The sequence below is a fragment of the Hemitrygon akajei genome, chromosome 9, assembly GCF_048418815.1.
Source record: "Hemitrygon akajei chromosome 9, sHemAka1.3, whole genome shotgun sequence".
Taxonomy (NCBI): Eukaryota; Metazoa; Chordata; class Chondrichthyes; order Myliobatiformes; family Dasyatidae; genus Hemitrygon; species Hemitrygon akajei.
This window is the reverse complement of record NC_133132.1, coordinates 24,077,588-24,104,703: the sequence shown is the minus strand read 5'-3', so window position 1 is coordinate 24,104,703 and position 27,116 is coordinate 24,077,588. Positions and strand designations below refer to the sequence as shown.

At 42.8% G+C, this 27,116-nt stretch overlaps 1 protein-coding gene across 7 annotated transcripts in view; it reads left to right on the top strand.

Annotated features, from left to right (window-relative positions):
- The window catches only part of pisd (phosphatidylserine decarboxylase), a 177,503-nt gene that overhangs the window by 146,733 nt on the left and 3,654 nt on the right, over positions 1–27,116 (top strand). For all 7 annotated transcript variants that reach the window (XM_073055652.1, XM_073055651.1, XM_073055655.1 and 4 more), the window contains 3 exons: positions 4,162–4,398; positions 8,964–9,102; positions 24,943–25,089. In XM_073055652.1, the coding sequence (XP_072911753.1) occupies positions 4,162–4,398; positions 8,964–9,102; positions 24,943–25,089 (523 nt within the window). The remainder of the gene's footprint in view (positions 1–4,161; positions 4,399–8,963; positions 9,103–24,942; positions 25,090–27,116) is intronic.

Sequence of the window (27,116 nt, the reverse complement as noted above, 5' to 3'; positions counted from 1 at the left end):
CTTTCTGGAAACTGCCTGAGACTGAATCAAATTGATGGTCCCACGTTTTCTCCATCTCTATAACTGCCTGCTTCTACCTTTGCTCTTTCGCTGAATTCCTCCAGCAATTTGTGTGTGTTGCTCATCATTTCCCCAACTGAACCAGGCAATGTATATCCTGCCATCACATCTGTAGATTGCATTCCTTGGATGAGGTGTTGGCCTGTCAACCTGGCTCATTGACTAATACTGCCTTCTGCTTTGGAGTCCATTCAAAATTTTTATCATTGTTTTAAATCCTGTGACTTCCCCACTTTCAACCTGCAATGTCCTGCAGCCTGGCGCACCTCAGGATCACTGCTCTGAAAATTCAAGTAAATGGCATCCACTGTCCACCCTGCTTGTTACTTCCTTGAAGAATTCTAACAGATTTGTCAGGCAAGATTTCCCTTTACAGACACCATGCTAACTTTGACTTATTTTATCATTAGTCTCCAAGTACCCCAAAACCTCATCCTTAATGGATTCCAACATTTTCCCAACCACTCAGGTCAAACATCCTCTTTTTTGTCTTCCTTCCTTTTTAAAGAGTGGAGTGATATTTGCTATTTTCCAGTCCTCCAGGACCATGCCAGAATCAAGTGATTCTTGAAAGATCATAGCCAATGCATCTATTATCTCTTCAGCAACCTCTCTCAGGACTCTGGGGCGTAGTCCATCTGGTCCAGGTGATTTATCCACCTTAAGACATTCTGAGTTTGTCTAGCACTTTTTCCTTTGTAATAGCAGTGCTCTCACTCCATTCTCCCTGACACTCATGGACCAATGGCACACTGCTAGTGTCTTCCACAGTAAAGACTGAAGCAAAGTACTTATTAAGTTCATCTGCCATTTCTTTGAATTGACTTTATTTCTTACATCCTTCACATACATGAGGAGTAAAAATCTTTACATTATGTCTCCATCTAAATCTGCAGTGTGAAATTTATAGCAAATTCTAATAAATAGTATGTACAACAGAACAGTCAATATAGCATAAAATACAGTTGCATCAGTGTGAATAATCAGTCTAATGTCCTGGTGGAAGAAGCTGTCTCGGAGCCTGTTGGTCCTGGCTTTAATGCTGAGGTACTGTTCCCCAGATGGTAGTAGCTAGAACAGTTTGTGGTTGGGGTGACTTGGGTCCCCAATGATCCTTTGGGCCCTTTTTACGCACCTGTCTCTGGAAGTGTCCTGAATAGTGGGAAGTTCCCATCCACAGATGTGCTGGGCTGTCCGCACCACTCTGCAGAGTCCTGCGGTTGAGGGAAGTACAGTTCTCTTTCCAGTCAGTGATTCAGCCAGTCAAGAAGCTCTCAATTGTGTCCCTGTGGAAAGTCCCTAGGATTTGGGGACTCATGCTAGACTTGTTCAACCATCTGAGGTGAAAGAGGCTGTGTGCTTTTTTTCACCACACAGCCGGTGTGTACAGACCACGTGAGATCCTCGGTGATGTGTATGTCGAGGAACTTAAAGCTGTTCACCCTCTCAACCCCAGATCCATTGATGCTTATAGGGGTTAGCCTGTCTCCATTCCTCCTCTAGTCCACAACCAGCTCCTTTGTTTTTGCAACATTGAGGGAGAGATTGTTTTCTTGACACCACTGTGTCAGGGTGATGACTTCTTCTCTGTAGGCTACCTCGTTATTATTTGAGATAAGGCCAATCAATGTAGTATTGTCCGCAAACTTAACTCCATTACTACTTCGCCAGCATCATTTTCCAGTGGTCCAATATCAACTCTCACCTCCCTTTTATTCTTTCTATAACTGAAAAAACTTTTAGTAGCCTGCTTTATTGGCTAGTTTGCCCTTATATTTAAACTTTGCCGTCATATTTAAACTTTTCCCTCAGCTTTTTTAGTTGATTTTTTTTGGATTTTAAAAGCTTCCCAATCATCCAACTTCCTACTCACTTTTGCCACTTTGTATGCCCTTTCCTATTCAGTCCTTAAATTCCCTTGTCAGCCATGGTTGCCTAGCCCTGCCATTTGAGAACAACTTCTGTGGGACATATCTATCTTGCACCTTGTGAACTATTCCGAGAAACTTCAGCCACCTCTGTTCTGCCATCATCCCCACCATTATCCCCCTCCAATCCAAGTGGGCCAGTATCCCCCAAAAATCCACCTGGGCAAGTTTCTCTTTCATGCTTCTGTAATTCCCTTTATGCCATTGTGATACTGATACATGTGACTTGTGCTTCTCCCTTTCAGATTGCAGTATGAATTCAATCATATTATGATATCTTCTTCCTAAAGGTTCCTTTACATTAAGTTGACTAATAAAATTGGAGTTGTTACTCAAAACCCAATCTAAGATCACCTTTCCCCTGGTAGGCTTGAGCACGAACTGCTCTAAAAAGCTATATCATAGGCATTCAACAAATGCCCTGTCTTGCAATCTGACACCAACCTGATTTTCCCAATCATCTTGCATTTTGAAGTCCCTTACAATTTTGACATGCCCTTATTACATACCTTTTCCAGTTGCCTTTGCAATGACAACCCCAGAGTTTGGCTGCTCTTTGGAGGCCTATATATGATTCCCATTATGCTTTTTTCAGCCGTGCAGTTTCTTAACTCCACCCACAAAGATTCGACATTCTCTGACCCCATGTCACTTCTTTCTAAAGAGGTAATTCCAACCCTTACCAGCAGAGTCACACTACCACCACTACCACATATACATATCCCACCTGCAATAGAGCGTGTGGGTCCAGGATAGGACTGTATAGTCATCAAGGATGTCACCGTTAAAGGAGTGAACATTGTCATCAGATTTCGATGGACAACCGTCCTTTGATGTTAAGTTCCCAGCTGTGGCCTTCTTTCAGCCATGACTCAGTGATGCCCATACTGTCATTCCAATTAATCTGTAATTGCGTCACGAGTTTGTCCATCTTAATCCGAATGCTACACACATTTAAATACAGCACCTTCAGTCCTGCATTCTTTGCCCTTAATAATTTTGCACTTTGGGGCCTAGCTCTAATTCTCTTAAGCTTGTCTTCCTTTGAGACATTCCTTGAAACCCATCAATTTGCCCATACCTTTCTTTATTATTTTAAGAGAAACAAATCTTGTTGAGTAATATTCCTGTGAAGCAATTTGGACCAATTTCTATTTTAAAGGAAACTGTATAAATGGAAATACAAAGCAAAATAGGGCAACTGATGTAAGTTTGTAAAACAATGCTTTAAGTGTTGGATGGATCAGGTAACATCTGTGGAGACAGAATTAACAACTCTACTTTTCTTCTTTGACCTAAAAGTATATAGAGTTTTATTTTGCTTGCTCTTGCTCTCTCTCACTTGTAAATATATGGGATATTATTTTTGCCTGTAATTGAACAAAAGAAAAATACAGTGACTGCTCAGGAGGTCAGTCACTGTTTAATTTCACATTTGATAAGGTAATTCTATACTTGTGTATAACTTTTATAGTTGGAATGTTAATTCTGTAGGTACTGATGTTTAGAATTAACAAGAATGGTGTTTGATCATCAAACAGTTATTATTTGAGGCTCTGCTCTGTCGAAGGTGAAGCAAGCAGACAGGGTTGGGTGGCTTAGAGTAGCTCTTCCCTGTCACAATAGCATATATTTTATATTTCCCTGTGATTGATATAATTGGATTTCCCATTGATATTGCCTGTTCCCCTTGGACTGCTTTGAGATTCATAGACCTCACAAGCTGGTGTTGAGGAGTTACAGTGTTGAAGCAGGAATGCTTTGCTGACTGCCACATTGAGCTCCCTGAGAAAATCATTTAGTATGAGCTATTGGGGGCAGCTTTGTAACATTACTGTATGTTTGGTGTTTGCAATAATTTAATTTTCAAAAGCAAAGTACCACTGCTTCAGTAATAACTTGCACTCATTTGAAATTATGTTTTTGAGAATCCTTCCCAATGGATGTGATCTATAGGTAATGTGCTGATGTAAACTTTCTGTGAAGTATTTTCCTATATAAACCATTCTCCTAATTGTATATAGTGGCATTTGTTGGTATTTGAAGGAGTAGTTATTGTTTTTCCATGCAAGACTGGTTTTACTGAATGACCCTTCAACCTTTGCACTCGCTCCCCCAAATCAGGAGCACTGCTGGTATCAGGTGTTTAACAATGCTTGTCTGAATCTTGCAGGTTGGTCTGTATAAAACAATTCCCACCCGGTTGCTGTCTCGTGCATGGGGCCGGCTCAATCAGGTGGAGTTACCCAGCTGGATGCGGAAGCCAGTCTATAATTTGTACATATGGACATTTGGGGTCAATATGAAGGAAGCAGCAGTTGAAGATTTGCAGCACTATCGAAACCTCAGTGAATTCTTCCGCAGAAAGCTAAAACCACAGGCACGTCCTGTTTGTGACTCTCACTGTGTGGTAAGTTGTGTTCATTGGTGCTAAATGAAATTTAGAAGAATCTATCAAAAGAAAAATACAGGTTTCCCCTGTATTCCCCATAGGAAGGTAGAGCGTTCCTATGAAACAGTTTGTAAGCCGAAATGTCGTAAAGCGAAGAAGCAATTACTATTAATTTATATGGGAAAAATTTTTGTATGTTCCCAGGCCCAAAAATAACCTACCAAATCATACCAAGTAACACATAAAACCTAAAATAACACGAACATATAGTAAAAGCAGGAATGATATGATAAAGACACAGCTATATAAAGTAGAAATATTGTATGTACGGTAACATAGAAACATAGAAAATAGGTGCAGGAGTAGGCCATTCGGCCCTTCGAGCCTGCACCGTCATTCAGTATGATCATGGCTGATCATCCAACTCAGAATCCTGTACCTGCCTTCTCTCCATACCCCCTGATCCCTTTAGCCACAAGGGCCATATCTAACTCCCTCTTAAATATAGCCAATGAACTGGCCTCAACTGTTTCCTGTGGCAGAAAATTCCACAGATTCACCACTCTGTGTAGTTTCACTTATCAAAATCGGGAAGACAATGAGCCAAAATCGATTTGGAGGGGGAAAAAAGGCACGTATGCGCATGTGCACGTACATGCCTACGCATGCACACACAACTGCCCGCACAAGGTTTCAAGATCATGTTAGTCTTTTTTGGGGTAAACACACGTATAAAGCAGGCGTCTTTTTTTCATAAAAGCGAAAATACTCTTTGGTTAGCGAAAACAGGTACTAATGTAGGTTTTTCCTGAAAAGGGGGGTTTGCCAGCCTCTCTCTCTCATACTCCTTCGGATTTCTTTGCCTCTGGTTCTTGAGCTGGTTATAGCTGGTTGATAATTCACACTGGAGGGGGTGGGTGGCAAGAAAGTGAGAGTCCCTGTTCCCAATTGTTGTTTTGGGTGATGACTTTCCTCCCCTACTCCCCATAGTCGTGGCTACTGGAGGCAACTTGATGAGGGTGAACTGCCAGAATGCAGCACAGAATATCCAGACTACATCCAGGTCTTGCAGCAGGCTTGAATGATTTCATGTTAATATCTGACACCTTAGTCACAATGTAAAGAGTATGGATTTGTGTTTCATGGAAATCTGGTTTTATTTTTGCCATTTTTTTTCCTTTCACACACATATGCAGTGGGGGTATGCAGTGTGTTATTAATCTCCTCACAACAGGAGCCAATCAAATTGTGCAATACCTCAGTTTCTCAACGATGGGTAGTATGTCTTATCACATTGATTTGTTAATTTCTGTTTAAGTTGGTTCACTGTAATATTCAGAGATAATACAATAATGGTCTTTCTGTTATCTATGAATATAATTTGTGTAGTTTCATTCCTGACCTTAGCTATCCCAATGTGTTAAACAGCCTGTGAAGAATTTAAGACATTAAGACATAGGAACAGAATTAGGTCATTCAGCCCATCGAGACCGCTCCGCCATCATGGCTAACCCAGGATCCCATTCAACCCCATTCACCTGCCTTCTCACAATATCCCTTGATACTCCGACCAATCAGGAATCTATCAACTTCTGCTTTGAATATACCCATGGACTCTGCCTCCACTGCAGTCTGTGGGTTCACCACTCTTTGGCTAAAAAAAAAATGCCTTTACTTCTGTTCTAAAAGCAGTTTTAAGGCTGTGCCTTCTAGTTCTGAATACCTCCACCATAAGAAGCATCCTCTCCACATCCACCTTATCTGGTCCTTTCAACATTCGGTACGTTTCAGTGAGATCAAAAAGTATCAAAGGTACATTTAATGTCAGAGAAATATATACAGTATATATCCTGAAATGCTTTTTCTTCGCAACCATCCATGAAAAGGGGAGTGCCCCCAAAGAATGAATGACAGTTAAATGTTAGAATCCCAAAGACCCCCTTCCCTACCGCATGTAAATGGCAGCAAGCGACAATTCCCCCTCCCCCACCAGCAATAAAAAAAGCATAACTGGGCACTGAAGTGTGAGCAAAGCAACAGCAAAGACACAGACTTGCAGTACCCCAAAGACTACTAGTTCACCCGGTATTCGACATACCATAGTGTTTCTCCCTCTCCCCCTCCCCCTCTTTTCATCCCCCCCAAATAAGGGAGAAAGAGGTGTCTCTGTTTCACAGCGAGATGGGAGACATAACAAATAATTTGCTGGATAACGATGTTAAAAGTCCGTTGTGTCGCTTTGTCGGAGCTCTGTGCCCAAAGGTCATACACAGCCATACATCTTCTGACTCCCACGACACACCAATCTCCTGCTGGGACACCGACCTTCGATCTGCCCAGCTCTGGAGCCACAAGATCTCGGCCCTCTGAAGGCAGGCTGAGGTCTCAGGCTGCGTCCTTGGCATGTTGAATAACGGTCAGACTTGAAACCCTGAGAGCAGGTCCCATTCCTGCAAGAACCAAAGTTAGCATGTAACTCCAGGGCAGGGTCTTCAGAAGAACCCTGAAAGGGAAAAACAGAGATAATAAGATAGAAATAGAGCTGTTTCCGAAGATGCAAGCAGTGAGTCACTGATCATGACTAAGCTTCACCCTCTGCCCCACATATTCTTCTAAATTCCAGTGGCCCAAAACTGCCCAAATGCTCCTCATATGTTAACCCCTTCATTCCCAGAATCATCCTCTTGAACCTCCACTGGACTTTCCAATGGCAGCACATCCTTTTTGAGATGTGGGGCCCAAAATTATTGATGATACTCCAAGGGCGGTCTGGCTAGTATCTTATAAAGGCTCCTTACTATTCCCTTTGAAATAAATGCCATCATTGTATTTACCTTCTCTACCACACACTCAACTTATGAATTAACCTTCTGGGGGTCTTGCATGAGGTCCCTTTGCACCTCTGATATCTGAATTTTCTCCCATTTAGGTAATTTGCACTATTATTCCTTTTACCAAGATGCATTATCATCCCAACACTGTATTCCACCTACTACTTTTTTGTCCAAATCCTGCTGCAGTCGTATTGTTTCCTCAGCACTACGTACCCCATCCACCTATCTTAGTATCACTGCAAATTTTACCACAAATCCATCAATTCCACTAACCCTTGCAGTTTCTTTATAGCCAGTCACAAAGATTTAACATCCTCGGACCCTAAGTTACCTTTCTAAAGATGTAATTCCATTTCTTACCAACAGAGCCACACTACGGGCTATGTCTTCCTGCCTGTCCTTTCGCTACAAAGTATATCCTTTGATGTTAAGCTCCCAACTATGGCTTTCTTTCAGCCATGACTCAGTGATGCCCACAACGTCATACTGTAATTGCGTCAAGAGTTCGTCCACCTTATTCCGAATGCTACGTGTATTTAAATACAGCACCTTCAGTCCTGCATTCTTTGCCCTTATAAATTTTACCTCTGTGGTACAACTTACCTCTTTGCGCTGTCTGCATTTGTACCCAATCATTGGGTTGTCCTTCCTTACATTCATATTACACCCATCATCTACTTGTAAACCTGCTGGCTTATTCTCAGCTCTATCAGACTGGTTCCCGTCCCACTGCCATATTAGCTTAAACCACTCCCAACAGCTCTAGTAAACCTGCCCGCAACGATATTGGTCCCCCTCGGATTCAAGTGCAACCCATCCCTTTTGTACAGATCCCATCTGCCTCAGGAGTGGTCCCAACCATAGAACCATAAAACAGCACAGCACAGTACAGGCCCTTCAGCCCTCCATGTTGTGCTGACCCATATAATCCTTTAAAAAAAAGTACTAAACCCACACTGCCCCATAACCCTCCATTTTTCTTTCATCCATGTGCCTGTCCAAGAGGCTGTTAAATACCCCTAATGTTTTTGCCTCCACCACCATCCCTGGCAAGTCATTCCAGGCACTCACAACCCTCTGTGTAAAAAAACTTACCCCTGATGTTTCCCCTAAACTTCCCTCCCTTAATTTTGTACATATGCCCTCTGGTGTTTGCACCAATAATCCAGAAATCTGAATCCCTGCCCCTTGCTCCAACTCTTAAATCAAACATTTATCCACCACCTCATTCTATTCCTATCTGGCAATATAGTCGTGTTATAAGGAAACACAAACATTAAAAAGTACAAGATGAAGCATAAAGAAAGCTGATAAAGAAGCTCTTTTCTTCATCAAAGGAGAAAGCAGAGGAATTGGTGGAAAATTAAAATTAAGATGAGATTAGCTTTATTTGTCACATACAGTGAAATCCATCATTTGCGTCAATGACCAACGCAGCCCGCGGGTATGCTGTGAGCAGTCCCCAAGTGACACCATGCTTCCTGCATTAATATAGCATGTCCATAACTTATTAACCCTAACCCAAATGTCTTTAGCGTGTAAGAGAAAATTTGGTTCATTGACATATCAATGCGGGTGTATTAGATGCAGCCAGAACATATTCCATATCTAGTCTTTTTCTTTAAAATCACTATCAATTCCTTAATGTGAGCACCTGCATATATTTTGTCCCATGCTGTGGGCAGTTTGACATTCGTTTCTTGATTTGTAATTGACCCAACAATGCCTCTCCTTATTGTTGGTTCCTAGATCAGTCCCTCTGATGGAAAAATCCTGCACTTTGGGAGGGTGAAGAATTGTGAGGTGGAGCAAGTGAAGGGTGTGACTTATTCACTGAAGACTTTCCTGGGCCCTCAGACCTGGTCAGATAACCTGGAGATTAGCAACAGTAAGTTCATTTCTCAATATTGGTTTGCATATATTTTCAGGCAGTTCACCATCTTGAATTGACTGTTATGAAGCAATCAGTTAGCAGAAGGTGAGAGGAGGTGTTTTTTTTTCCACAGGGTCGACAGAGGAATGTGTGAAGTGTATGTGTATGTTAGGCTGTGATGCAAAAAAAATTGGAATGAGCTTGGGATTGGTGTTAATGGGTGGTAAATGGTCAGTGTAATATTGGACCAAAAGACCTGTTTCTCTCTCTTTCTTATTCAGTGGGGTAGAGGTGAAAAAATTGGTCTTCACCAATGGCAGGATGCAGGGTAATTGATTGGTCGTAGAACTTGGAATACAGTGGATTCTCAGATACATTGGCACCAGTACATTTTGACCTATTTAAACAGCTCCCCAAGTTAGCTAAAGTTTCATGGAAATAGTTAAAAAGGTATATAAAAAAAGACAAACTACCATTTAGCAAATAACAAATTATGTACATAAATGAAATGCAGAACAAATTAGAATATTACCAATACTACCTCAGTACTATAAAACTATTAGTTCCTAATAATTATCAAGAGGAATTCATTCAGTGTATGCTGCCCTGTTCTTTTGATTGACTGCAAATGAGCAAAATCAGTGCAGACACCTAGTGCAGATAATGAACTGCCTTCATATAAAGCTTTAGATGATTGCATCTTCCAAATCTTCATTTTTGTTGTAACATTTAAGACGATTGTCGACACCTTCAGGTTCTTCGTAATTCCTAATTTGTTGAAGTAGTGAAATAATTTATTTTCACTCCTGGCTGTTTCTGTTATCTGTAAGCCTGAATGCTTGAAACCAATCGAGCAAAACAATTCCAAGTTCTCTTACTGATTATTTTTCACTAACTATCAGTGGCAAAAGCAACTGTCTTTTGACACCAAGCACACAAAGCTCACGCTATTTAAAAACTGATGGCTCTAAGCATGGTGCAGTGACTAATTAAGTGGCATAATGTCCCAAATAAATGAAGGGAATCCGAGCAATTTTCTTGATTAGTTTTGTTCTTTTAAGAGTTGTCCCAAATAAGCGGCTGCCGTGATTAACCAATAGCCCAATTGACCAGGTTTAACTGCAATTGGGTAAGGTTTTTCAGAATCTGAGTTGTTACGAGCCAGCAGTTGTACTGTGAGTGTTTCTTTAAGAGTGCCTGAGTGAGGCGGGACTATGACGTCAGTCACAGGCTGACACTGCTGACTGGACAGAGAGAGAGAGAGAGAGCGAGACCGGGGAAGTTGGTAGCTTCAGCTTGTTTCAGCTGAGGCTTGGAACTCTCCTATGCCCACAAGGGTGGGTTGATCCATCAGCACGAAGTGCATAATGGATAAGTGTCTGTCACTTCGTATAATCCATAGGAGTGGATTTTGGAATCAACTGTGGGACCACTTGTGTAACCCTTGCCTGGGTATGTTGTGTGGTAACCACTCGAAGATGATATTCCTGTGACAGATTACTTTTTGGTAATTCGTACATGGATTTGGCACAACTCGACGGACAATATCTGTGGCGACTATTACTTTATTTACCTGACGTGGAACCTGTGGAATACTTCGTACTTACCTTCTCTCTCCATTGCAACATGGATTACAAATAACTCTCTCCCATCATTTATTATGTGGATGACTGAACTTTCCTACTTTCCATCTCAAGACTCTAAACGTTATTCCCCCCGGCTCAATAGTTTGGGAGCTATATTTACACACATATATACACGTAACACTGTTAATGTTTGTTTATCTTGGTTAAGTTACTATAAAATAAGTAGATACTAATAAAGGTAGTGGTTTTAATACCAGGTCCACAATCCCTTATCCAAAATCCTTGGGGCCAGTTGCATTTCGGAATTTAGAATTTTTCAGATTTCAGAATCCCTTCTTATTGGTTACAGGACCCTCCATGGATACCAAAAAACATATGCTCAACTCCCTTATTTAACCTGTCTCAGTGCGGGTGGACTTTAGGACCTGGCGGATCTCCAGACCTACGCCCATCCTCCCATATTCTTTAGATTACTTATAATACCTAATACAATGTAAATGGTATGTGAGTAGTTGTTATACTGTATTGGTTAGGGAATAATGACAAGAAACAAAATTTATTTCCAACAAAAACATTCAATAAAACATTAGCATATACAGCTTCAAACAAACCAAATCAAACACATGGTAAGTGACTTACTGGAATAAATGTAGAACGTCAGTGTCACTATAAAACTTAAGTAACTTGTCTTTCTGTTTCTTTAAATCACATACAGTGATAGGTCTGACACCATATTCTTCAGTAAGACGCCGCACAGACACACCACAATCGAGCTTCTGCAATAACTCCACTTTCTGCATTACTGATAATGATAGATGCTTCCTTCTCTTTTTCTCATTGTTATCCATAGGGGTATCTGCAACTCTTTTTGACATTTTCAGTGAAATTAAACACAAAGTCAACAGTGAACACAAGATATCAGCAAACAGCAAATGCACATGTAACCAGTAGGAGCACTGAGCCACAACTGACATCTAGCGGCCTCTGCTAATGCTGCCACGTCACACCTGAGTGATGTCAGCTGTTAGCAGGAAAAAACATCGGTTTTTGGAGCTTTTTGGATTTCAGAATTTCGGATAAGGGATTGTGGACCTGTATTACACTCGGACTCAGTGTGAAATCTCTTGCTGCTGATTTGTTTCTAAAACATTGCAGTTTGTAACAGTTGTAAAGTGTCAGAATCAGAATCAGGTTTATTATCACCATCACTGTCATGTGTTGTGAAATTCAATAACTTGGCAGCAGCAGTTCAATGCAATACATAATATAGAAGAAAAAAGAATAGAACATAGAAAACCTTCAGCATTCTACAGGCCCTTCAACGCACAAAGTTATGCCGAACATGTCCCTACCTTAGAAGTTACTGGGCCTCTATTTTACTAAGCTCCATGTACCTATCTAAAAGTCTCTTAAAAGACCCTATCGTATCCGCCATAAGCAATGTCCCCTTGGATCCCATACCTCCTTACTTTCTCAATAAGCCTTGCATGGGGTGTCTTATCAAGTGCCTTGCTGAAATCCATATACACTACATCTACTCAAAATGCTGGTAGAACGTAGCAGGCCAGGCAGCATCCATAGGGAGAAGCACTGTCGACGTTTCGGGCCGAGACCCTTCGTCAGGACTAACTGAAAGGAAAGATACTAAGAGATTTGAAAGTAGGAGGGGGAGGGGGAAATGCGAAATGATAGGAGAAGACCGGAGGTAACTCTCCGTAACTCCCGTACGTATTCTCCGTAACTTCCGCCACCTCCAACGGGATCCCACTACTAAGCACATCTTTCCCTCTCCCCCCCCCCCTTCTGCTTTCTGCAGGGATCACTCCCTACGCGACTCCCTTGTCCACTCGTCCCCCCCATCCCTTCCCACGGATCTCCCTCCTGGCACTTATCCTTGTAAATGGAACAAGTGCTACACCTGCCCTTACACTTCTTCCCTCACCACCTTTCAGGGCCCCAGACAGCCCTTCCAGGTGAGGCGACACTTCACCTGTGAGTCGGCTGGTGTGGTACACTGCGTCCGGTGCTCCTGGTGTGGCCTTTTATATATTGGTGAGACCCGACGCAGACTGGGAGACCGTTTCGCTGAACACCTATGCTCTGTCCGCCAGAGAAAGCAGGATCTCCCAGTGGCCACACATTTTAATTCCACATCCCATTCGCATTCTGATATGTCTATCAATGGCCTCCTCTACTGTCAAGATGAAGCCACACTCAGGTTGGAGGAACAACACCTTATGTACCAGCTGGGTAGCCTCCATACTGATGGCATGAACATTGACTTCTCTAACTTCTGTTAATGCCCCTCCTCCCCTTCTTACCCCATCCCTGACATATTTAGTTGTTTTTTTCTCTCTCTCTGCCCATCACTCTGCCTGTTCTCCATCTCCCTCTAGTGCTCCTTTCTTTCTCCCTAGGCCTCCCATCCCATGATCCTTTCCCTTCTCCAGCTCTGTATCGCTTTCGCCAATCACCTTTCCAGCTCTTAGCTCCATCCCACCCCCTCCAATCTTCTCCTATCAGTTTGCATTTCCCCCTCCCCCACTACCTTCAAATCTCTTACTACCTTTTCTTTCAGTTAGTCCTGATGAAGGGTCTCAGCCCGAAACGTCGACAGTGCTTCTTCCTATAGATGTTACCTGACCTGCTGTGTTCCACCCGCATTTTGTGTGTGTTGTTTGAATTTCCAGCATCTGCAGATTTCTTCATGCTTACATCTTCTGCTCTTTCTTCATCAGTGTGTTTAGTCACATCTTCAAAAAATTCAATCAGGCTCGTAAGGCACGATCTGCCCTTGACAAAGCCATGCTGTCTACTCCTAATCATATCATACCTCTCCAAATGTTCATAAATCCTGCCTCTCAGGATCTTCTCCAGCAACTTACCAACCACTGAAGTAAGACTCACTGGTCTATAATTCCTGGGCTATCTCTTCTCCCTTTCTTGAATAAAGAAACAACATCCACAACCCTCCAATTCTCCGGAACCTCTCCCGTCCTCATTGATGAGGCAAAGATCATCAATAGGGGCTCAGCAATCTCCCCCCTTGCCTCCCACAGTAGCCTGCGGTACATAAATAAATAATAAATAAATAAATCAATTACAGCATACGTATATTGAATGGGTTAAAAATAGTGCAAAAAACAGAAAATATATATAATTTTTAAAAAGAGATAGCGTTCAAGGGTTCAATGTCCTTTTAGGAATTGGATGGTAGAGGGAAGAAGCCATTCCTGAATCGCTATGTGTCTTCAGGCTTCTGGACATCCGACCTGATGGTAACAGTGAGAAAAGGGCATGCCCTGGATTCTGGAGGTACTTAATAATGGACACTGCCTTTCTGAGACACCACTCCTTGAAGGTGTCCTGGGTACTAGTACCCAAGATGGGGCCAACTAAATTTACAACCCTCTGCAGCTTCTTTTGGTCCTATGCAGTAGCACCCCCCCCCCCCCCCCCCCCGTACCAGACAGTGATGCAGCCTGTCAGAATGCTCTCCACGGTACATCTGTAGATGTTTTTGAGTTATTTGTTGACATACCAAATCTCTTCAAACTCCTAATGAAGTATAGTTGCATCTTGTCTTATTTATAACTACATAAATGTGTTGGGACCACATTAAATCCTCAGAGATCTTGACACCCAGGAGCTTGAAACTGAGACCACTTCTGATCCCTCTCTGAGGATTGGTATGTGTTCCTTCGTCTTGCCCTTCCTGAAGTCCACAATCAGCTCTTTCATCTTACTGACATTGAGTGCCAGGTTGTTGCTGTGACACCACTCCGCTTATTGGCATATCTCGCTCCTGTGCGTCCTCTCGTCACCATCTGAGATTCTACCAGCAATTGTTGTATCATCAGTAAATTTATAGATGGTATTTGAGCTATGCCGAGCCACACGGTAATGGGTATAGGGAGTAGAGCAGTGGGCTAAGCACACACTCCTGAGGTGCACCAGTGTTAATCGTCAGGGAGGAGATGATATCATTACCAATCCGCACAGATTGTGGTCTCTCAGTTAGGAAGTCGAGAATCCAATTGCAGAGGGAGGTACAGAGACCCAGGTTCTGCAACTTCTAAATCAGGATTATAGAAACATAGAAAACCTACAGCAAAATACAGGCCCTTCGGCTCACAAAGTTGTGCCAAGCATGTCCCTACCTTAGAAATTACTAGGCTTACCTATAGCCCTCTATTTTTCTAAGCTCCATGTACCTATCCAAAAGTCTCTTAACAGACCCTATCGTATTCACCTCCACCAGCGTTGCCAGCAGCCCATTCCACACAGTCACCACTCTCTGACTGAAAAACTTAACCCCAACATCTCCTTTGTACCTACTCCCCAGCACGTTAAACCTGTGTCCTCTTGTGGCAACCATTTCATACATGGGAAAATGTCTCTTGACTATCCACATGATCAATGCCTCTCATCATCTTATACACCTCTATCAGGTCACCTCTCATCCTCCGTTGCTCCAAGGAGAAAAGGCCAAGTTCACTCAACCTTTTTTCATAAGGCATGCTCCCCAATCCAGGCAACATCCTTGTAAATCTCTTCTGCACCCTTTCTATGGCTTCCACATCCTTCCTGTAGTGAGGCGACCAGAACTGAGCACAGTACACCAAGTGGGGTCTGACCAGGGTCCTATATAGCTGCATCATTACCTTTCGGCTCCTAAATTCAGTTCCACGATTGATGAAGGGCAATACACCATATGCCTTCTTAACCATGGAATCAACCTGTGTAGCTGCTTTGAGTGTCCTATGGACTTGGACCCCAAGATCCCTCTGATCCTCCACACTGCTGATAGTCTTACCATTAATGCTATATTCTGCCATCATATTTGACCCAAAATGAACCACTTCACTCTTATCTGGGTTGAACTCCATCTGCCACTTCTCAGCCCAGTTTTGTATCTTATCAATGTCCCTCTCTCTGTAAACTCTGACAGACCTCCACACTATCCACAACACCTCCAACCTTTGTGTCATCAGCAAACTGACTAACCCATCCCTCCACTTCCCCATCCAGGTCATTTATAAAAATCACAAAGAGTAAAAGGGTCCCAGAACAGATCCCTGAGGCACTCCACTGGTGACCGATGGGTTGACCCATCTACAACCATTCTTTGCCTTCTGTGGGCAAACCAGTTCTGGATCCGCAAAGCAATGTCCCCTTGGATCCCATGCCTCCTCACTTTCTCAATAAGCTTTTCATGGGGTACCTTATCAAATGCCTTGCTGAATTCTGTGTACACTACTTCTACTACTCTACCTTCATCAACGTGTTTAGTCACATCCTCAAAAAATTCAATGAGGCTCCTAAGGCACAACCTGCCCTTGACAAAGCCATGCTGACTACTAATCATATTATACCTCTCCAAATGTTCATAAATCCTGCCTCTCAGGATCTTCTCCATCAACTTACCAACCACTGAAGTAAGACTCACTGGTCTCTAATTTCCTGGGCTATCTCTACTCCCTTTCTTGAATAAAGAAACAACATCCACAACCCTCCAATCCTCAGGAACCTCTCCCATCCTCATTGATAATGGCAAAGGTTTAGCAATCTCCTCCCTCGCCTCCCGCAGTAGCCTGGGGTGCATCTCATCCAATCTTGGAGACTTATCCAACTTGATGCTTTCCAGCACATCCTCTTTTTTTAATATCTACATGCTCAAGCTTTTCAGTTTGCTGCAAGTCATCACTACAATCACCAAGATCCTTTTCCATTGTGAATACTGAAGTCAAGTATTCATTAAGTACTTCTGCTATTTCCTCTGGTTCCGTACACACTTTCCCACTGTCACATTTGATAGGTCCTATTCTTTGATGTCTTATCCTCTTGCTCTTCACATACTTGTAGAATGCCTTGGGGTTTCCCTTAATCCTGCCCACCAAGGCCTTCTCATGGCCACTTCTGGCTCTGCTAATTTCCTTCTTAAATGCTGAGCTATAGTCAATGAACAGCATCCTGACATAGGTGTTTGTGTTGTTCGGGTTGTTATGGTTATATGGAGATTTTATCTGCAGTTGACCTATTGTGGCAATAGGCAGATTGCAGTGGGTTCAGGTCCTTGCTGAGACAGTCTAGTCATGACCAACCTCTCATTGCATTTCATCACTGTAGATGTGAGTGCTACCGGGCAATAGTCATTAAGGCAGCCTCAACCTGATTCTGATTCTGAAATCTGTAGAAGATGTTTTGCACAGGTCATTAAAATATAAATCAAAGTAATGAATTTTTTTCTGCCTAATCCTAATGAGTTAAAGGGATTAAGGGAGATCCACCAGAGTGCAAGAGACAGAGGCTGAAGGCTCTGCCACTGATGGTGCAGTAGAGAAAGTGAAACAATAACACAAACACAGAAACAATAATCGGGTAGGAATGGGTATGTATGGTGATGTGAGATTGTACTGTGATCAGGCCAGGGGTGGTGTAAGACTGAAGCGTTCAATTGTTTATATTCTGAACGCTGATTAGGTAAGAGACCCTACCCCAGGGGCAGTTAGAAAGTACTAAGCACAGCTTGTAGGGCCATCAAAAGTGATGGCTTTGATCTTCCCAATATTAAGTTAGCTCATCCAAGGATTAATGATGGTAGAGAATTGTTGGTGACTGTCAGGAGGCAGTAGGGAGAGCCATCAGGGAGTGGACAGCAACACTGGTGGCCATCCCCCTGAACAGCAAGTACTCCATTTTGAGTATTGTTGGGGTGGGTGGGGGAGACGACCTACCTGGGGAAAGCAACAGTGGCTGTGCCGCTGGCAGTGAGTCTGTCCCTGTGGCTCTGAAGGGTTCAGAATGGCAGCATATTAAGGGACTGTATAGTTAGGGGGACAGATAGGGGATTCTGTGGGTGTGAAAAAGAAACACAAATGGTAGCTTGCCTCCCAGGTGCCAGAATTCATGATGTTTCTGAATCTGTCCTCTATATCCTGAAATGGGCAGTTGAGCAGCCAAAGGTCGTCATACATATTGGTACCAATGGCACAGGCAGAAGTAGGGAGGAGGTCCTGAAAGCAGAATACAGGGAGTTAGGAAGGAAACTGAGAAGCAGGACATCAAGGGTTATAATCTCGGGATTGCTACCTGTACCACGTGACAGTGAGTATAGGAATAGAATGAGGTGGCAGATAAATGCGTGGCTGAAGGATTGGAGCAGGAGGCAGGGATTCAGATTTCTGAATCATTGGGACCTCTTCTGGTGCAAGTGTGACCTGTACAAAAAGGACGGGTTGCACTTGAATCCGAGGAAGACCAATATCCTGGGAGGGAGGTTTGCTAATGCTGTTGGGGAGGGTTTAAACTAGATTTGCAGGGGGTGGGAACGGAAGTGAAGAGGCAGAGGACGGGGTGGTTGGTGCACAAGTTGGGACAGCTTGTAGAGAGTTTGTGAGGAAGGATGGGCAGATGATAGAGCAAAGATGCACTCAGCCTGATGGTTTGAGATGTGTCTATTTTAATGCAAGGAGTATCATAAAAAAGGTGGATGAACTTAGAGTGTGGATCAATACGTGGAACTATGACGTTGTGACCATTATAGAGACTTGGATGTCTCAGGGGCGGGAATGGCTGCTGAGTGTGCCAGGCTTTTAGATGTTTCAAAAAGGACAGGACGGGAGGCAAAAGAGCTGGGGGAGTGGCACTGCTAATCAGTTATAGTGTCATGGTTGCAGAAAAAGAGGAAGTCATGGAGGGATAATCTACTGAGTCTGTGTGGCTGAAAGTCAGGAACAGGAAGGGGTCAATAACTACTGGGTGTTTTTTATAGACCCCCCCCCAGTAGTAAGATACATCGAGAGCAGATAGGGAGGCAGGTTCCGGAATGGTGCAATAATAATAGGGTTGTTGTGATGGGAGATTTTAACTTTCCTGACTGGCATCTCCTTACAGCAAGGGGTTTAGATGGAGTTTGTTAGGTATACTTAGGAAGGTTTCCTAACGCAATATGTAGATGAGCCAACTAGAGGAGAGGCTGTACTTGATTTGGTATTGGGAAATGAACCTGGTCAAATGTCAGATCTCTCGGTGGGAGAGCATTTTAGAGGTAGTGATCACAACTCTCTCTTTTACCATAGCACTGGAGAGGGATAGGAGCAAACAATTCGTGAGAACATTTAATTGAGGTGGGGGAAATATGATACTATTAGGCAGGAACTTGGGAGCAGATGTTCTCAGGGAAATGCATGGCAGAAATATGGCAAATGTTCATGGAATATTTGCATAGTGTTCTGCATAGTTGTTCCATTGAGGCAGGGAAAGGATGGCAGAGTAAAAGAACCATGGTATATGCAAGGATGTGGAAAATCCAGTTAAGAAGAAAAGCTTACAAGAGGTTCAAGAAACAGTTCTAGAAAATTACAAGGTTGCCAGGATAGAGCTTAAAATGGAATTAGGAGAGCTAGAAGGGACCATGAGAAGGCCTTGGTGAGCAGGGTTAAGGAAAACCCCAAGGCATTCTACAAGTACATGAAGAGCAAGAGGGTGAGCTGTATGAGAATAGGACAAATCAGGTGCAGTAGTGAAAAAGTGTGCATGGAGTTTAAGGAGGTGGCGGAGGTGCTTAATGAATACTTTGTTTCAGTATTCACAAGGGAAAGGACGTTGGCAATTGTGGGGATGATTTACAGCAGACTGAAATGCTTGAGCATATAGAACATAGCACATTACAGGCTCTTTGGCCCACAATGTTGTGCCGACCCTCAAACCCTGCCTCCTATATAACCCCCCCACCTTAAATTCCTCCATATACCTGTCTAGTAGTCTCTTAAACTTCACCACTGACTCAGGCAGTGCATTTCACGCACCAACCACTCTGTGAGTGAAAAACCTTCCTCTAGTATCCCCCTTGAACTTCCCTTCTTTTATAGAGGAAGTGCTGGAGTTTTTGAAAAGCTTTAAGTTAAGTCACTGACTGGACGAGATATACCCCAGGCGGTTCTGTGGGAAGTGAGGGTGGAGATTGCTGAACCTCTGGTGATCTTTGCGTCATCAATAGGGATGGAAGAAGTACTGGAGGGTTGGAGAGAGAGAGAGCCCAGAGTCTTATTTCAATGGTGGACAAGTTGTTGGAGAAGATCCTGTGAGGTGGATTTATGAACATTTTGGAGAGACATAATCTGATTAGGGATAGTCAGCATGGCTTTGTCAAGGGCAGGTCGTGCCTTACAAGCCTGATTGAATTCTTTGAGGATGCAACAAAACACATTGAAGTTGAACAGCGGATGTAGTGTATATGAATTTCAGTCAGACATTTGATAAGGTTCTCCATGGAAGGCTCATTCAGAAAGCAAGGAGGCATGGGATTCAGAATTGGCTTGCCAACAAAAGGCAAAGGGGGATGGTTGTGGGTGGTTCATATTCTGCGTGGAGGTCAGTGAGCAGTGGTTTTCCACAGGGATCTGTTCTGGGACCCCTCCTCTTTGTGATTTTTATAAATGACCTGGATGAAGAAGTAGGAGGGTTGGTTAGTAAGTTTGCTGATGACATAACGGTTAGGGGTGTTGTGGATAGTGTGGAGGGTTGTCAGGTTACAGCAGGACATCGATAGGATGCAAACTGGGGTGAGAAGTGGCATTTGTTCAACCCAGATTAGTGTGAAGTGGTTCATTTTGGTAGGTGAAATTTGAAGACAAAATATAATATTAATGGTAAGATTCTTAGTAGTGGAAAGGATCAGAGAGAACTGGGGGTCTGTGTTCATAGGACACTCAAAGCTGCTGCATAGGTTGACAGTAGAACTGAGTTCAAGAGCCATGAGATAATGTTACAGCTATGTAAGACCTTGGTCAGACCCCACTTGGAGTACTGTGTTCAGTTCCGGTCACCTTGCTACAGGAAGGATGTGGAAACTAGAGAGAGAGTACAGATGTACTTACAAGGATGGTGGAAGGATTGGAGAGCATGCCTTATGAGAATAGGTGAGTGAACTCAGCCTTTTCTCCTTGGAGCAATAGAAGATGAGAGGTGACCTGATAGAGGTGTACAAGATAATGAGAGGCATTGATTGTGTGGATAGCCAGAGGCTTTTTCCTAGGGCTGAAATGGCTAACATGAGGGAGCATAGTTTTCAGTGCTTGGAAGTAGGTACGGGTTAATGTTACACAGAGAATGGTGGGTGCATGGAATGCACAGTCAGCAAAGGTGGTGGAGGAGGAGGATACAATAGGGTCTTTTAAGAGACTCTTAGATCGGTACATGGAGCTTAGAAAAATAGAGAGCTTTGTGGTAGGGAAATTCTAGGCAGTCTCTAAAATAGATTACATGGTCAGCACAAACTTTGTGGGCTGAAGGGCCTGTAATGTGTTGTAGATTTCTCCGTTATATGCTCTAAAATCATAGTACATTAATGATATAGATTTTTGCAAATGAAACATAGAGAGGCTTTTATGTTTAATGAAACCCGTAACACATTTTATTGGACTCCAAAACCTACACACAAAAGCGGACTGAGAACTCTGCATAATAACATCATCACGTCAGACCAGCCTCTTGAAGTGAAATTTCAACTCAATGTCAGTGGTTGTGAACTATGTACATTTCCACCAATTACATTACCCTCCACAGATTCCCCTCCAGAATTCACTAAAATTGGCATTTTGAGCTTGCCTGGAGCTCGGGTGAGTTACCCGGCTTGGGTGCTGTGTTCAGGTGGAGGAACAACAGGTGCCTCTGGTTTGTGCAGAGGTGCGTTGACATGCTCATGGTCATGTTGTGGCACCATTGTCATGGCAGCAGAACAGTCCAAATCTTATTGGGCCAGTTTAAGATGATCTATCAAAATACGTTAAAGTTTACCCCTCTTACTATGATAAGTCTTTTTCTCCCTGTTCCAAAACAGAATGGGCTGTCTTAAAGAGGCCTAAGGGGTATTGGTGTGCATCATGGTGGATGAAAACAAATGAGGCGAAATGTAGATCAATAGAATCCCAAGAGTGATATATGGGAGGTAGGAATAGGTGACGAAGAATTGAATTTACTGAGGAGGGTGGAATGCTGTTGAGACATTGCACAGGAGAGAAATGCCACCTTCCTAAACTTAATGCCAGTCAACCACAGGCCTGTGATTGCTCTTTGGTAAGGTGGACCTCTGAGTCAGCAACTTGGTTGGCTGCATACTGGCATAGTTAACCCCAATCTGTGTTTGGCTGTAAGAGGCAGTTAGCCACGGCATTATTTTTCCCCTTGATATGTTGTATATTAGTTGTGAATTTGGATATGTAGGCAGATAGTGTTGCTGCAGATCAAGGGTCTGCCATTTTGGCACAAGGTGTTTGGTCAACAAATGCTGAGAAATGGCGGCCCTCCAGACAAAAACAAAAATGGCAGACAGTTAGATAGATGCTCACAGTCAAACATGCTGTACTTCCTTTCGGGGGACAGAGCTGGTGGCTGAAGAAGGCTGCCAGATGTATTCAACCAACTGTTCATGCACAGCACCCACAGCATAGTCTGAAGCATCAGTAGTAATGGCTTTGGGTGTGTCGGGGAGTGCGTTCGGCAGTAGGGCCACATTAGAAAGAGCTTGTTTGGTGTCAGCAAATGCCCTTGTCATGTCCACTGACCAGTCAAGCACTTGATTAGGGTTGTAGCCTGGAAATGCACTATACAGTATAGGGGGAACATAAGTTCAGCAGCTTGCAGAATGATGCAGTGATGGAAATTTACCATACCTAAACACTCCTGTAGTAGTTTAGTAGTGTGGGGCCAGTAGGAAATCCATAATAGTGACGCTTTTGATGGGAGAGGTTTCTCACCTACTGTGGAGATGCGATGGCTGAGAGAGTCAATGGTTGACAATCCAAACTGACATTTAGCAGGGTTGATGATCAATCTGTGTTGGCTTAAATGTTCAAAGTGAGCAGAGATAAGATACGTGTTCGCACTGGCAAAAAGAATGTCGTCCAGGTAAACAAAAAGAAATTGTAAGTCTTTATTTTAATAGAGTTTGTCAACTGTTCGAAAGTCTGTGCTACATTTTTCAGCTGAAATGTCATGCACAGAAACTCAAAAAGGCCAAACAGGGTTATCACAGCTGTTTTGAGAATGTCCTTCAAGCACACAGGCACCTGATGGTAGCCCCTAAGCTGATTGACCATGGAAAAAATTAACTTTTCGGCTAAGCGTGCTGAAACATCTTGACTATGTGGGACCTGGTAATGATTGAGGGGTGTTGGTAATCGGCATGTGGGCAGCAACCATGGGGACCATGTGGAGGGGTGAAACCCAGGGACTATTTGACCAGCGTACAATGCTAAGTCTTTCCATGTTGGCGAACTCAGCCTTTGTAGTTGCCAGCTTTTCTGGGTCCAGGTTACATGTGTGACATGGACTAGCAGGCCTGTTGTAGGAATGTGGTGCTCAACCCCATGTTTTGTGACAGTAGTGGAGAATGTGGACTTGGTGAAGTTTGGGAATACACCTAGCAGTTAAGTAAATTCACATGCAGTGGTGCACGTGTTTGACAGAGTTGTTCTGGGGATCTTACTGGCGGAGCAGGGTATCAAGCCAAAATCCTTGATAGCCATAAGCTGGCAGTTCTTAAGATCGACTGACAGTCTTTGGGCATTCATGAAATCTACACCGAGCAGAGGTCTAACCACTTTGGCCTGTGTGATGTCTCATGTGTAACGTCGCACACTGAAGCACGATGTCACCCACTGTGTCCTGTAAGTCTGGATCCTGCTGCCATCAGCGAGGTTTTATTGCTCTTGCCTTCTCATCAATAGGCAATGCTGGCAGCACACTCTTGAGCACCCATGTCACACAGGAAACGTCGCCCTGAAAGGGTGTCCATAATGAACAGTAGATGACACTTGCAGCTGGAACCCATGGTGTTCACAGACCTCTGATGTCCCAATTCAGGTACTGTCAAAGCAGCAAGGCAGTTGGCACTTCCTAGTGTTGGTACCAAAGCGAGTGTGGCAATACCACAGGCCCTGTGTAGTCTGTTTCACAGCCACAGACATCCTTATGTTAGGGGCCTTGCTGACTGGGCTTATTGAGGCAGGGAAAAGAGGAATTATGCATATCTACTTGGCTGAATATAGACTATCAGCTATTTTAGCAAGCTTCCTATAGTCCTTCATGGGTCATTAGTGAGGACTATGTGAACTGGATCAGGCATTTTCTGCAAGAAGAGTTCTTTAAACCAAGTGACAGCACTTTGTTTCCAAAACTTGGGCGTTGGCCGTGTTGACTGCGTTCAATAATTCTGGAATTATCCTAGAACATCTGGGTCACCCATGTAGTGTTTCACAAATAAAACAAAAGTGAAATGTTTTATGTTTAATGAAATCTGTAACATATTTTATTGAACTCCAAACCTAAATGCAAAACTATGATAAAAATCAGGTCAGATCAGCCTCTTAAAGTGAAACCCCAACTCAGTGTAGCTAGCTGTGAATTATGTACATTTCCTCCAATTATGTTACCCTATAATGATAATACAGAAGTGGTTGAGGGTGCTAGAGGTGTTGAGTTCTTGTTATGTATATTTGGAAGTTGACCCGTTTGTGTAGTTCTATGTTTCTGAGAGGCAGCATGGGGATGATCAAGAGAAGTAAATTGCACAATCTGTGATGAGTGTTTCTAGAATACAGATAACAAGTATGATGCAAACTCAGCTGAGTTGTTTCAGTGTCTTAACTTACCTGCTCTTCAAAAGCCAGCAGTCAAGGGTGTCACAGAAATGGAAAGCAGTGGGGGTGTGCTGCAATAAAGGGCCTGGGTTGACACTTTAAACCCTCCAAGTCACACTCAATTACAAATACTTACCTAAAGTGTACGCCCAAAGTGGTGGGTCAAAACAGACACTAAACATATATACAGTTTGAACACTTTAGATAAGTATTTGTAATTGAGTGTGACTTGGAGGGTTTACTGAATGTTTACTTTGTCTTGTAAATAAATAGTTTACTTACTGGTAGCAAGTGTCTTGTCACTCAATGAACCTGATGTCACACAACACAAGTTCCTCCAAACTGCAATCTAAACCATTCTTCAGTTGAACAGAACTTTACTGCACAGTTGCTAATATTGTCTGTCAAAGTTCTGGCTGGCTGACACTAGATGTTTAGAGTTATTTTGCACTACTTTATATATCTGAATTAGTTTTTAAATGATGTACTGCACTGCTGTTGCAAAACAAATTTCATGGCATGTCAGTGATATTAAATGTGATTCTGATTCTAAAGTCCAGGGTACAGTGGTTCTTAGAATCCTGTTTAAATCCTTTCTTTGTTGTATAATTTATTTAATCCTGCAGATAACACAGAGACAACGTTCCAGGACCACTTGGTTACAAAGGAAGGCAATGATCTCTATCACTGTGTCATTTATTTGGCTCCTGGAGATTATCACTGTTTTCATTCACCAACTGATTGGCGAGTCTCTCACAGGCGGCATTTTCCAGGTAAGTACTCTATTGTTCACTTGGGGTTTACTCTGGAATTGAATTGATATCATTAGGAATGACCTGAAACTGCCATGTGACATAGAACAGTACAGGCCCTTTGGCCCACTATATTGTGCCAACTGTTCAACCTGCTCCAAGATCAATCTTGCCCTTCCCTTTCATGTAGCCCTTCATTTTCTGTCATCCATGTGCCTCATCTGAGTATCTCAAATATCCCTATGTGTGTCTACCACACCCCCTGCAGCGTGTTCCTACATTGGTAGGTAATAACAAATTGGGAACTTGTTAGTACTGAAAGAACACCAAGAACATTAGTAAGCTTGAATGGGCAATTGATTAGCAAATAAATTGCAACATAATGCATGGAAGGAGTACACTTTGTGCAGAAATGGGGGAGGAAAACAGGGATATGGAAGCACCAATTCACCAGTCACAAAAGGTTGCACCACATGTCAGTAAACAGAAGCACGTCAAGCACCAAGTTTTTTTTCTCTGTAGGTATAGAATGGGGAAGTTATTATGAACCTGTATGAACCTTGGTTAGACCACACTTAAGAGAAATTTGTGCAGTTCTGGTCAACATGTTATCAAAAGGCTATGAAGGTACAGAGATAATACAGAGAAGATTTACAAGGATGTTACCACAAATGTGAGAAAGAACTAACAGGATCACTCTTAGCCTGAGTAGAGAAACTTTATGTACAGGCATAATGGATAAATGTCATGGAGAAGAGGCTAGTAAATTATGACAAGAGACCAAATATCCAACAGAATTGAAGGGAAATGCCTCTTCTGAGGGTGATGAGACTATAGAACTTACTCCCGCAGAGGTGGTGGAGTCAGTATTCCAGGTGTATTTATGGCAGTTCAAGCACATAGGGAGAAGAGGTTTTAGCTGAGTGAAGTTAAGGGATACTTGAAAGGAACAACTTTGGCATGGACTAGTGGCATTTAGGGACCAATGCTTACTGTAATTTCAAGTTCAGTGAAGTTTATTGTCTTTTGAACAAGTATGAGGAGGTCCACAATAAAAAAGTTTGCTTGCTGCGTCATAGGCCCAGTGGTGCAAACAACACAGAATATAAATGCAAGACCCAACTGAGGACGTCAGTAGTGTTTCACTGGTGTGCTTGGGCTCGGGTTGTGCAGATCATTCAAAAACCTGATGACCTGGGACTTCAGGCTTTTCTACTTCTTACCTTATGATGGGTCTGGGATCAGTGCCTTTTGTAGTTCCTGAGCAGTTTCTTTCTGAATCATTCTGGAAGCAGAGGCTGGGTTGGGCCATTAGCTAGATTCTGGAACTTTCCCAGCGGCCAGCATTTGTGTTGTAGGTCTGACGTTGTTCTAGCTAATTCAGTGTTGTGCTGGCAATGGAAAAGAACGAGGCCTCTGGTACTTCCATAGTACAGGCTAACTCTTAGTCTGGAAGGATATGAATGAGATGGGTCTAAAGATGACCTCAGAAAACATTAATACAATCTCCTTGATGGTCAAAAGAGCAGTAGATATCTGAAGACTGACAGCAGGCTGGGTCATTTTCTTTTAATCTCTAAATGAGATTTATGGAGCTGTTGCTAGTCAGCTCTTTAGGTTTCAGCTGGCTCACTGAATCCTTTCTTTAAATCTGAAACAGTAAAAGGTGAAAGAGATGTTCTTGAGTGAAAATAACTTGGATTTTCAACATCATTCTTGCTCAGTAATCCAAAACACAAATATAAGTTACAAAGGTTTCTTGCTTGAGAATTGCAGGATCTATTAATCTGGGTTTGAGTGGAAAAACTGATTGTACTCCTTGGAACACAAGGTTAAAAGGAGCTTTAAAGAAGATCCATAGGATATGGGATTTTAAAAGGGAAAAATCTCCTTCCACATGTCGGGTGTTGGTCACCAAAGGAGATGGTTTTGAGATAATTGGAGACAATCAGTGGGGGAGGAAGGAGTGAAATTTTTTTTAGAATTCTGAGTAATGATCCAGAATTCACTGCTGCGAAGTTGAAAGCAAATTCAAGATCAAGGGAAAT